Source organism: Phocoena sinus, chromosome 17 (assembly GCF_008692025.1).
Source record: "Phocoena sinus isolate mPhoSin1 chromosome 17, mPhoSin1.pri, whole genome shotgun sequence".
Taxonomy (NCBI): Eukaryota; Metazoa; Chordata; class Mammalia; order Artiodactyla; family Phocoenidae; genus Phocoena; species Phocoena sinus.
The window spans coordinates 12,439,760-12,453,368 of NC_045779.1; the positions used below are offsets into that span (position 1 = coordinate 12,439,760).

A 13,609-nucleotide genomic window follows, 5' to 3' on the forward strand; every position below is an offset into this window, starting at 1 on the left:
AATATTTTTAAATGAGTATTCTAACTCATTTTTTCACCATAAAGGTAAAGTCCATTTCTAATTTTACTTTTTATCACCATGGTATCTACTGTAGGACTTTATAAAGAATAAGCACAATGAATATTTGGCTGAGTCAGTGTATCAGTGACTGCTATTTGGAGAATAGTCACTTTTCTAATTAGTGTAATGAAACGTATTATATTTAGTTCCAGTAGTCTTGTTAGTATATACAGAGATCTGTCCTCCTCTCCCTGAAAAAAATGTCATTTATTGTGTCTGTAACTGATCTGGCCTTCCTTGTAAAGCCCCACCCACTGAGCAGTGTGAAGAAATTCATTTAACCCAATTCTGTTCAACAGTTTGAGCTAAAATTTAAGCAGTTCTTTTTTTTTTTTTTGGCGGTACGCGGGCCTTTCACTGTTGTGGCGTCTCCCGTTGCGGAGCACAGGCTCCAGACGTGCAGGCTCAGTGGCCATGCCTCACGGGCCCAGCCGCCCGCGGCACGTGGGATCTTCCCGGACCGGGGCACGAACCCGTGTCCCCTGCATCGGCAGGCGGACTCTCAACCACTGTGCCACCAGGGAAGCCCTAAGCAGTTCTTTTAAGTAAAAATGCCCAGCCTATCTTCATTGTGCTCTCTTTCTCTTATTTGAACACACACTCCTTCTCCGACTTGGCATCATGGTTTGTGGCAGGAGAGGTGTCCCCTTTCACAGTGTTTGTTCAGTTGATGACTGACCTCACGGTAGCCTGGTGAAGGCTTGGCATTCTTGTCATTGTCTAGATCTTTGCCATTCCAGGTGTAGAGTGACTGGTCTGGCAGACATCCAGCTGTGGTTGACCTGCCAGTCCTGGGCATTTTGTTGGCATCCACTGCTGGCATCTGCAGTTGATGAACTGATTTGTGATCTGCCCTTTGTTGGCTTGGCAAGGGTCGTGGTGACTGACTGCTGACTCAGCTTCCCCTTGGCGCGTGATGGCTGTAGACCCCACTGAAGCTCTGCGTGCCCTCCACCTTCTCCTGACTCAGGTGGTCTACCCTGGTCTCTGACCAGGGGGTCACCCGGCCCCTGCCAGCTGAGTGCCATGACAAGTGACTTTCAGCTCAGGTCCATGTCACATGGGAGTTGAGGAAAGCTGAGGAGTTAAACTAAACCCTTGGACCACCCCACTCTGCCTTCTTAACCCCCAATGGTGGTTTTCTCCCAGAGCCTCAGACAAGGAGCTGGAAACAGCCCTTCTGTCTTCTGTTCTCCCTTCCTTAGTAAGCATACCTCCACACCCTGCAGAGAAGCCCAGAGCAGAGGGGTTGCAGTGTGTGTCTGGCCATTTGCCTCTCCGCAGATGTTGCAGCAGTACCTTCAGCGTTTCTTCCGCATTCGTATAAGCCGGTTTTAGAAACATCATATTGATGGTAAACAAGAGGTCGGTATACTTAGCATGAGATAGTGGAGTGTGTGAAGTTTTCCTTCCTTCCCTCTCCTTACATTTACCTTTGGACCATTCTCTCCTTCAAGGGCATAACCTCCTGCCAAGTTTGATGGAAGTTCATACATAGCAAATACAGGCGATGGCGATCGCCTTATCTTATCTACAGGCGATCTTATCTCAGGTGTCCTTTTGTTTTTCGTGGTAGAGGTATTTCCACGTCTTCTGTGAAAAGGTCGAGGAGGCCTATAGTGTCACTCTTACCAGCTGTCCCCAGAGGTGTCGCCTGAGTTCTCCAAGGCTCTATCCAGATCCCCTTGTTCACTTCCTTCCTTCAGATGCTCAGATGTTGCCTTGTTGTTAGAGAGGGTTTTTCTGACCACCCTGTATAAAATAGCATCTTCACACTCTGTCCTGCTTACCCTGTGTAGTTTTTTAATAGCAGTTATCACCACCTGACATACTTTGGGTTTATTTATGTGTGCTTTCCCTGAATTTGTTCTTTGAAGCAAGAACCTCCCGCACTATTGTTTCACCAGTACCTAGAACAGAGATGGAGGTTCAGTAAGTATTTGTTGAATTGAAGTTGAATGAAAAGTAGGATTAAGTTCACATGTTAGTTGCTGATCACTGCAGTACAGTCCCCAGTCCTCAGGAAACTTGATTCTACTCAACACAGATAGACCCGACCCCACCCAGCACAGACTCTGTCCAGCTTCAGCATGTCTGTGTATTATTGGGGAACAAAAATAGACACTGCGTTAACTATTCAATAATATATATATATTTTTTTTTTTTTTTTTTTTTTTGCGGTACGCGGGCCTCTCACCCCTGTGGCCTCTCCTGTTGCGGAGCACAGACTCTGGACACGCAGGCCCAGTGGCCATGGCTCACGGGCCCAGCCGCTCCGCGGCATGAGGGATCCTCCCGGACCGGGGCACAAACCCGTGTCCCCTGCATCGGCAGGCGGACTCTCAACCACTGCACCACCAGGGAAGCCCCTCAATAATATTTTTATACTCTAGTTTTCATGTGTCTTTTAAATGACTTTACAGAGAAATGCACTGTGTTCTAGGATGTCTTGGCTTAAACCAAGTCTAAATTATACTTTCATTTATCCACTCAACAAATTGTCCTTGAGTTTCTTGTCTTATACCAGGGCTGTTCTAGGCACTGGGAATACAGTGGGTAGCAAGAATGATACAGCCCTTGCTCTCAAAGAACTTACATTCTGGTGGGGCAAGACAGGCAACAAGGAAATATTTTTTAAAAAAACTTAATAAGATTTATTGTACTGTTATTATTGTACTATTTCTGTGAAATTTTGTGCATTTTTGCAAATGAGAGTGTTTTTTAAAATTTGAAGAGGTTTTGTTTTTGCCTGTTGGTATTTTATTAGAACTTACTTAATAAGCCCTTGTTCATAAATCATCCTGCCAATTAATAACTTCACAGGGCTTTATCTTAAGCTCCTGTAAATAGAGTTGCAGCAGAACTGCTTTGGCCTGGAACCTAGGTTTGGGTTCTCATCTTGGCTGTACTTGAGTATCTGTGGGAAGCCAACTTATCCCACTGGGAAGTCAGCACTAACAGTGCTGTTTGTTCAAGAATCTCGTAATCATATAAACCTAAGTATCTGATCCTTTGGCAGCAGGCCTGCTTCCAGGCCTATCTGATCCTGAATGCTGTAGGAGATAAATCTGTAGTCTCCTCCTAAAAACATGGCTCAACTTTTGTCAGCACCCAGACTAGGTTCTTTTTCCTCTACTTCTGCACTCTCTCCCATGGGAGCAGTGTCATCTTATAAATGATTCTGATATCTTACACCCAGTAGCTTCCTTTAGGACAACTTGATGTCCTCTTAGTTAATACCAGAAAATCCTCTTACCCCTGTTGCTCACGTAGGGTGCCTGGATGCTCTTTTTGTCTCTGCTTAAGTGATTCATCACTTATCCAGGTAACTGATACAATGACTTTGCTTCACTTTCCAGGTGAGACCTGATCCCTTTCTCACAGGGGGATATGGCTTTACGTTCTGGGGCCCCTCGTACTAGGGGCCTGTTAATGTGACCATATCTTCAACAATACTGCAGAATTCCTACATTATAATCATATGCAGTATCAGGGAGATCTTTCTTCACAGTATTATCTAACTATGAACTGGTGAGTGTAGCTTTCCAGTCTTTTGTGGGAAAGGATAGTTTATACATATTTGTATGCCCGTCGTCTAAAATAAACCTGGTTTACTCTGTTATCTAACAGACTATGGACAATTGTATTGTAAATATCTCTTTCCCCTAATCTTCACTGTAAAATAGTGAGATTGATAACCCAAGCCATACATCAGTGAACCTTTCCTCATATACCTGGATCCTTGTTATTTTTCTCTTTAGCAATTATAAAAGATCTTTGGGGTTCCAAATTGTTTTCTGTACATTGGTATGTTGAATTATATTCTGAGAGTATCTGTGGGACGAATTATGAGAGTTAATTCTGTATTATAACTGTTGATTTGATACTTGTTCTAGTGCATGGAGGGTTAGAAGATTTAGATTTTAGTCTCACAAGTCTGTGAACTTGGGCAAGTTACTTAACTTTGGGGGGCCATCATTTCCTCATCTGTAATGGGGGTTGTAATGCTTATTCTGCTTATTTCCTCATAGGGTTGTTGACTGTGGTTATGTGAAATTATGTATATATGAAAATATTAAACACAGGTTAAGATGGTAGTAGGAAATCTGAGGATAAATTCTTAGTTTGAAAAATACTGTGTAAAAGATGCCCTGAAAGGAGGAGAACTAATAATTTAGTGTTTACTGTGTTCCAGGCATTCCTTTTGAAAATACTTTATCATTTCGTGGTAGTGGTTACTGCTGGGGAAGAAGAGAGCAGAATGGCATCCGCTGAAACTATAATGTTTTATTTTGGGGGAAGAAAATCTGAAACAAGAATGGCCAAATGTTAGAATTCAGAGTATCTAAATAATGAGTACATGGGTATTCATTGTGTTATTCTCTGAAAACTATGGAAATATTTCATAACATTTTAAAAATAAAACACTTTTCAACAAGATAAAATAAGTGTTTCAGTTGGTATACTTCTGTATCTTGGAGAATCACGTATAAATAGTAATGTCTAATATCAGTTTCATGAGTATGAAAGCAGGTTATTTGCATATGTAAATAGCTAATGTGCTTTTTTTTTGTGATCAAATTTTATTGTTATTTTTTATTTCCACAGGTTTATAAAGTTCTGGTTTCAGTGGGCAGGAGTGAGTGGTTTGTCTTCAGAAGATATGCGGAGTTCGATAAGCTTTACAACACGGTAAGTAACAGTCTACAAGATTTTTATTTAAAACAAAACACCTGAGAAAACTGGAAAATGAGATTTATTTGATAATTAAATAATACTTAATATATATCAGATAAGCAGAAAAGGGTAAGGGGTTCTTCAAAACATCCTGACTTTGGAATTCTTACCAAAAAGGGTGGAGAGGACTGTTGAGAAGTTTCAGATAAACTATTGAAGATATGAAAACTAAATGTACAGCTTAAAATACATTTCAGTGTCATAGGAGATTAGAAATAAATCCTTTCTACCTACCTTTCTAACAATTGTTAATCATCATGCTCTTTGTGGTTAAATTGCCCAACTATAAGCTTTAGGTCTGAAAGTCTGTCATAAGCCTACCTACCTTCCATGGTTTCATTCTCTTAGAAATTAGTCTAAGGTTCCAGATTTTAAGTAGCTAACACAGCTGAAATGAATATTGACTTTCAAAAGCCTGACAGTTACCTGAGATCATTAGTTATTTAAATAACTAAAACCTGCTTTATATATTCATAGTTCAGATATTATTTTTCATCCAGTGTTTACAGTTACAGTTTCTACCATAGGAAGCTAGAGCACCATGGTCATTTTAACACATCAGGCCAGATCTTATACAGGGACCAGTGTTTGTGGAGAGCATTGCCTTTAAGGTTATGCATACGTAGGAGGCCAGAGGACACTGCCTGTGTTGGTCATTAGAGACCCCAGGTTATTGAGACAGCTCTGGGTTCCAAGCTTTGCTTCAGTTAAGAAAAAAAAGCAATTGGGCCTCAAATCACAAATTTAAATTTCTTCTGCTCTAACAATAAATAGCAATCTCCTCATGTTGTTATTTTTAAAATGGTAGATTATTAGGCATCCTCCAGAAAAAACTGTTTCATATTTTAAAAGTTAACTTTTTCAGTTTTCTTATCCCTGTCTCTTGATTTTAAAAATAGTGTTAGATGGATATATGTCTATGGGTTATCATTTGTAAAATATTTTAAATATGGGGGAAAGTAAGCATATCTCAGTTAAGAGGTAAATTACTTCCTAAATGGGCCAGAATGAATCAAATGTTGTCTAGCTGCACAACTTCCTGTGTTTCCTTAAGTCATGAAAGTTAGGTGTTAATATTTGAGTATCTTTAGTTATAAAGGTAAAGTAGGAAAGTTTATTGGGGGCACTCCTCCCACATGATCACTTTAATTCTCTTTCCATCAAGCAGCCCATGTTAAGCTTTTTGCAGAAAATTCTCCCTAATGTTAGTTGAGTCTTTACCATCCATCTCCCTCATTTTTCCTGTATTTCTCTTCCTTTTTTCATCTTTTTCTTAATTTTCCCATTTTCTGTGTCTTCCTCTCTTTTTATGTAACTCCTTCCAATTCTGCCTTTTGTGGTGAGGAGCTAAGAAAACAACAGGGGAATAGTATCAGTTGTGTTCTTTGAAACTACAGAAGTGAAGTTAAACCTGGACTGGATTTCTCCAAGTTTGAAAACACAAATTCTTTCCCTATGCTCCTTTTAGAATAAAGAAAAAAGTGAAATTTCCAATCTGTAAAATGTTAACTGTCAGTTTAAATGTGTATTTATGACTGTAGTTTACATTTGGAAGCTTTTTATTAAAAGCTTGTTGAACACATACAGAAGTAGAGAGACTAGTATAAATAGAGAAAATAATGTAATGTGCCATCCATCTCCAGCAGTTACCGTACACGGCCATTCTTGTTTCATCTCTATCCCTAGCCAGCCCACTGAATTATGAAGCAAATTTCAGACATCATGTCTTTCCATTTGTAAATATTTCTGTATACATCTTTAAAAAGATAAAGATTGTTTTAAAAATATACATACAATATCATTATCACATCTAAAAATAATTAACAATAATGCCTTAATGTCAAATACTTAATGTCATATAAACTGGTTGATAAGTCTATGAAGTGTCTTTTGTTTCGTTTTGTTTTGTTTTGTTTTTTTGGTACGCGGGCCTCTCACTGTTGTGGCCTCTCCCGTTGTGGAGCACAGGCTCCGGACGCGCAGGCTCAGCAGCCATGGCTCATGGGCCCAGCCGCTCCGCGGCATGTGGGATCTTCCCGGACCGGGGCACAAACCCGTGTCCCCTGCATCGGCAGGTGGACTCTCAACCACTGCGCCACCAGGGAAGCCCTGAAGTGTCTTTTTTTTTTAAACATTGTTATAAGTTTATTTTTTTGTTTAACTTTTTAAAAAAATATTTTGTTGAAATATAGTTGATTTTATGACCTGTCTTTTAATCACTGTTTTCCCCTCCACCTCTCTTTCCTTTATTTATTTATTTTTTTTACAATTTTTTGTTGAAACAGGGTCATTTGTCTGCAGATTTTTCATTCTGAATTTTACTGAGAGCATGCTTATGGTGTAGAGTGATTAATACATTCTCCTATTTGTATTTCCTGTCAGTGGAGGTATATATATAATGTGTGTGTGTTTGTGTATACATAGTGTATGTTTGGTTGTTGTTTCTAAAACATCTAAATTTACTAGAGGAATGCAAGGATTGGTAAGACTGTGTATGTGTGGTTTTTTGACATCAAGCTTACAGTAAAAATAAGCATTTACCCATTTTTATGGCTTTACTGCCCAAATTTAATTTCTTCAGGACGAAGTTTTTCTTTCTCTGGGGATAAGCAAATCTGAGAAACAATTATTAATAGGAGGAAGGCTAGAGCAGAGGGTATATTTAAAGCAGAATTCATCAGCTTTCTCAGAAAACAATTGTCAGTGTGTTCACTTAGAGAGAACACAAACATCACATCTCCTGAGGTAATAAAACAGTGAGTAACGTGTTCAAAACCTATACTCCAGGTTCTAGTCTAAGCACTTAACATAGATGATTTTCTTTAAGCCTCATAACAAATCACTAAGGTAAGTGCGAAGATTATCCCCATCTTCCAACAAGAAAACTGAAGCTCAGAGATGTTAAGTAACTTATTCCAGGTCACAAAGATACTAAGTGTTTTATTGGGACAAAATGGGATTAGTCAGACTAATGGTATTTTATTGGTATAATTTAATATTGTACATTTGATCATGATATACTTAAAGGTACGTCTTATGGCGGATTTTTTTGAAAATCAGATTGTATTTTGTTTTGGTACATGTATACCTGGAAGACCTATAAAATTAAGTTCATATAATGTTATGTTTTCAATTCTAGTTAAGGAAACAATTTCCTGCTATGGCCCTGAAGATTCCTGCCAAGAGAATATTTGGTGATAATTTTGATCCAGGTAAGCAATAACTTCATAGACCAGCCATAAGTGATGGTTGAAGTTTGAAAAAGTAGTTAACATATTCATTGCAGTGTATAGTAGTACAACGTTACAAAGCTAATGGATCTCATGCTCTATGAAAATAATGCCTCAGGAAGGTGCTTACTGTGTACCAGCCATTGTTTTTAAATACTTTATATGTTTTAATTCATTCAGTCCTCACAACAACCCTTTGAGGTGGGTATTATTATCATCACTATTTTATAGGTAAGGAAACTGAGGCACAGGTTGAATGATTTGCCCACGGTCGCATACAGCTAGTAAAAGTCAGATTTGGAAGTTAAATTCAAGCAGTTTGGCTTCAGATAAATCTATTGATTATTAAGGATAATGGGCAGTACTTTTCTAACCATGAAACATTTACTAAATGTGTACTCTGTACACGGCACCCTGCAGGCCTCTGAATGGGATGCCAAGAAAATGTCCTATTGTTCACCCTTGGGGAGTCTAATGACACATAGGATCTCAGAAATCTGGAGGCTGTATATATGTCTGAAGCCTCAACTTCAAACTTTTTTTTTTTTACTAGAATCTAGAAGAAATTAACCCAGTACACAAATGGTGACCTATAGAGAGATAGAAGTCTCTATCCACCAGAAATTCTATGCGTAAAGGCATCTGTTTATGCCACAGGTGGATCCTGACATGCTATCGAGTTTCCTCCCTCCCCACCATCTTACCTCCTCAACTAATTTGCTTGTAACCTTGTAACCCATCAGACCTGTGATTCCTTATGTAGGAGCTCTCAAATGGCTTATCTTGCTTCCTCTCTACAACCTAACCTTATACCATTCCTTTTCCTCCCAGACCTTTTCACTATACCTTGTGCAGTTCTGCCCGCGATGAACAAACTCCTTTATCCTCTGTCTTCTTATTTCTTTCACGTTCTTGATGTAATTAAAACTGAGTTTCCGCCCCACCCCCCCAGGGTACTGGAATCCCCTGTAACCCTCTCAGCTGGAGACTCTTTATTCTTTTACACTTTCTGAACCTCAGGATTGGAGAGGCTTCTCGTTTCCCCTGTTCTTTTTCACTTCCCCTATTTTATGTAGACTTTTTTTCTCTTGGGAGAATTTAGCACACTTTATTATTATTGCCAGTTTGTCTTATCGGGCTATAGATTTTATGAAGGTAGATACTGTATCTTTTTTATTTAATTATAGTGCCTAATAAATATTAGATTCTCAATAAATGTTACTTGAATACATGAATCCATTAATAAAGAGACGATTGAGTTGGCACAGCAAAGCCAGTTATACATTCCGTGAATTGATTTTATCGGCCAGTGGCTTTTGTATTCTTGTTCTCTTGTTTTGTTTTTAGCTGTAGAACACTTTTTTCCTAGTGAAATCTGATGCAGAAAAATGTAATGTGTAGAACAAATAAAAATGGAGCTGCTTTGTTGGTGTAGCAGTGAAGTATGTCTGTGGAGCGTAGGTTGAAAAACATCGTGAAGGCAACATGGGGGCCCTATTAGAGATATTTGAGCGAAGTGGCGACATGATATGAAACCAGCAGTGTATAATGTATAGTAGGCACAGCAGAGGGAAGACGAGATAGAGACTGGGAGTCTGGTTAAGGGAATATTCCAGTAGTCCTCAAGTTAGGTGATGAGAGCTGCAACTCAGGTGGAAATGGGGCTAAAAATTGAGCCACGTGTAGGAAATCTTTTAATGAAAAATCTGTAAGAAATCTTGGTGATTGCTTAGGTAAAGGAGACATATAGAGAAGAGAATCAGAGATAACTGAAGTGTCAGGCCTGGGTGAATGAGAGAATTAATTAATTTGAAGTGACAGAAAGACATTTAAGAGGATTCAAACTACATGTTAGTGATTAACATGAGGCTTGAACTTGGGTTAGAGTTCTCTGGAGCCCTTAGTTAAACCCTAAAGTCAGAATCATTTTATCCAGGGAAGGAGGCAAAGAGATAAAGACCTGCAGCATTGCTACTTCATGGTTCAAGGCAAAATACCAGACAGTGCCCTGCGGTATTTATGTTTGGTAGATTAATTATTTGATACTAAAAATTGATTTTTATTGAAGAACATTTTGAAATCAATCCTGAGCATGTTGTATATGACTTGGCAACAGTGAAGTAGACTGTATGTTATAGATTTTTGGAAAGCCTTTCATTGGGGAGATCAGATCTAAGTCATACTCAACAAACCAAAGATTGGTAGGATGTTCATTTTATTAGGCTTTGGCTAAACAGACATTCTCATATTTTGCTGGTGGGAATACAAAGTTGTACAGACCTTATGAAGTTTGGTAATATTTAGCAAAACTATATATGCATTTCCCTTTGACCAAGAAATCACATTTCTAGGAATCTATTCTAAAGATAAACTGCATCAGAAATGATGTATGTATGTACAAGACTGTTTATCGTGATGCTGTTTTTCATAGCAAAAACTGGAAACAACTGAAACATCCTTCCAGTATTGGAATATGATACAGCTGTAAAAAGGAACGAAAAAGCTCATTGTGCATTACTGTGGAGTGATCTCCAGAATACCTGGTTAGGGCTTCCCTGGTGGCGCAGTGGTTGAGAGTCTGCCTGCCGATGCAGGGGACACGGGTTCATGCCCTGGTCCAGGAGGATCCCACGTGCCGCGGAGCGGCTGGGCCCGTGAGCCATGGCCGCTGAGCCTGCGCGTCTGGAGCCTGTGCTCCGCAATGGGAGAGACCACAACAGTGAGAGACCCGCATAACGCAAAAAAAAAAAAAAAAAAAAAAAAATACCTGGTTAAGTGGAAAAAACAAGGTGTGGTTGTGGACAGTGTATATATTTTGTGTAGGAAAGGATGTGAAGATTCAAAAGGAAATAATGGAAGAATAAACCAAAAACTAAAAACTGATGACCTTAAGGAGGGAGAGGCCAACTGGAGACAACAGAGGTGGATGTTAGACCTCCCTGGATAAATCTTGTGCACAGCTTTGCATATTTTAAACAATTTAAAAACAAAAACAAATGCAACAATATTGAAGTCTCTAACAACTGAAAATAAATAAGGAAAAAATATAACTGTATTCTGATTGGTGGTGAAACACATGGAGAATAATTACTTTAAATGACTTTAAAACATGGAAACTCAGCTTTATATTCCTCATGGCAAAAAAAAAAAAGTGTACAAAGAAATTTTATCCTGCATTCAATAGTCTCATTGATAATATAGAGTTATTTTGTAATTATGTTAATGTCATGAGAACCAAAATTTTAAGCAGAAGAGGAAAGAGACAAATATAAAATCAAAGATTTTAAGTAAAAATTCCTGTAATTTTAAACTTGGGAATACAGTATGAAATCATGATTTATTTTTCTCTTTCTAAAACAATACATATTTCCCAGTGCTCTCCACTGGAAATGCCTGAAAACAATAACAAATAAGTAGCAGCAAACACCCTTAGCATCCAGGTTGTAATCTCTAAATACCATTTCCCCCTTAAAGGAACCACAGTTCCATGGCAGTTCCAGGTGCTGGGCAAGAAATGTACAAGATGGTCCTAGGATATCTTGGCCTGAAAGCAAAGAAGCTATACAAGAATACTGAGGCTTTATCAAAAGGACACAGGAGCCCAATCGATGGGGCTTTCACTGGCCAAAGATGGGATAGTTAGAGCGTGAAGAAAGAAATTGTCCTTTTAATTTAACCTCGTGTTTGACAGCTACCATATAGAGTTTTTCCATACATCTTTCTTTTTTTTTTTTTTTTTTTTTTTTTTTGCGGTATGCGGGCCTCTCACTGTTGTGGCCTCTCCCGTTGCGGAGCACAGGCTCCGGACGCGCAGGCTCAGCGGCCATGGCTCACGGGCCCAGCCGCTCCGCGGCATGTGGGATCTTCCCGGACCGGGGCACGAACCCGTGTCCCCTGCCTCGGCAGGCGGACTCTCAACCGCTGCGCCACCAGGGAAGCCCTCCATACATCTTTCTGAGTTCTTATGCTGCAGCTTCTAAGTTCATGCGTGTCATTTTCTTTTCTTTTTTTTTCCACTTTATGTTGGTGGTTGCCAACCTCTGTAAGATAAGTTTTACATACTTGAGGCAGATTTTAAGGGTTATTTCTGCCTACACTTTTCGAAGTTAAAATTTCGTTTTGAATTTAAGGATCTTTCTGTAGAGTCTACACAGAATTAGCTATACTTCTATATTCTAAATGGTTTAATATCAAACCTTTTGCTGATAGGATCTTGGAATCCATATATAAATTACGTTTTTTTGGTAGTTTTAAAAACAAAACAGGATTATCTTTACTACTGAAAAATACAATTACAAAGTAACAAAACAATTGAGTTAAATAAGAGATGGGGCATATGAAATTTGGAGACTGTGAATGCTAGAATGTGTAATCATTTTGTTCGGTATTTTTTTTATTCATTGACAAACATCAGTTAAGTACATTCCAAGACACTGTGTTAAGGACTAAAGTTAGAAAAAAAATTTTACAGGCATGATGCTAGCCTTCAATGACTTACATAGAAAATCACTTTTATTTCTCAATTTTAACTTCTGCTATTTGAAGAGAAATGGATTTATACAAAATAAAAACCTATTTTTAGCAGCAGAGTTTTGGTAATACTCAACCAGTTAATCACCATTTCCAGTTGCAAGGATTTTAGTATTTCTTGGTTTCGTTTGTTTTTGGTTTTTAAGTTAGCATGATTTTTCAGCCACCAGTGTCATAGTGTTAATTCTTATTCATTACCTGGTAGTACACGAGGAGTTGGACAAAGCAAAGTGTCTCCACGTTTTGTAGTGAGTCTGTTTAGAACCTAAAATAGGCATTTTTTTGGAGCATTTTCTTTTGGGGAATATGTTACCTGCTTTGCTTTATTTATTTATTTATTTTTAATAAATTTATTTATTTATTTTTGGCTACGTTGGGTCTTCATTGCTGCGCACGTAGTTGCGGTGAGCCGGGGCTAATCTTTGTTGCGGTTCATGGGCTTCTCATTGCGGTGGCTTCTCTTGTTGCAGAGCACGGGCTCTGTGTGCACAGGCTTCAGTAGCTGTGGCACACGGGCTCAGTAGTTGTGGCTCGCGGGCTCTAGAGTGCAAGCTCAGTAGTTGTGGCACACGGGCTTAGTTGCCTCGTGGCATGTGGGATCTTCCCGGACCAGAGCTCGAACCCATGTCCCCTGCATTGGCAGGAGGATTCTTAACCACTGTGCCACCAGGGAAGTCCTACCTGCTTTATTTTAATTTTATAATCATTGTATTTACAGATTTAAGAAATATATATTTGTAAGTATTCCTTATTGTATATCAAGAAACATGAATTAAGAAATAACTTCTTAATCAAAATTCACTATCTTGTGCTTGTGTATTCTTGTATAACTGTATTGATGATAATTACAGTCTGATATAAATAATCATAATAGTATTGTCTCTCTTAACAGATTTTATTAAACAGAGAAGAGCGGGACTGAATGAATTCATTCAGAACTTAGTTAGGTATCCAGAACTTTACAACCAGTAAGTAATTTTCATTGTGTTCTAAGGAGGCACTGAAACCCAACCTAAGACTATTGAATAAGCTACTGATCCAGGTTTTATACA

The 13,609-nt window shown here is 38.8% G+C and overlaps 1 protein-coding gene across 2 annotated transcripts in view; it reads left to right on the forward strand.

The window, feature by feature from the left end:
• Window positions 1-13,609, forward strand: part of LOC116742526 (serine/threonine-protein kinase Sgk3) — a 65,842-nt gene that overhangs the window by 15,323 nt on the left and 36,910 nt on the right. For both annotated transcript variants that reach the window (XM_032610233.1, XM_032610234.1), the window contains 3 exons: window positions 4,669-4,752; window positions 7,937-8,009; window positions 13,450-13,525. Coding sequence is in view for 1 of the 2 variants with exons in the window: in XM_032610234.1 (XP_032466125.1) it covers window positions 4,669-4,752; window positions 7,937-8,009; window positions 13,450-13,525 (233 nt within the window). In the remaining variant the exon portion in view is untranslated. The remainder of the gene's footprint in view (window positions 1-4,668; window positions 4,753-7,936; window positions 8,010-13,449; window positions 13,526-13,609) is intronic.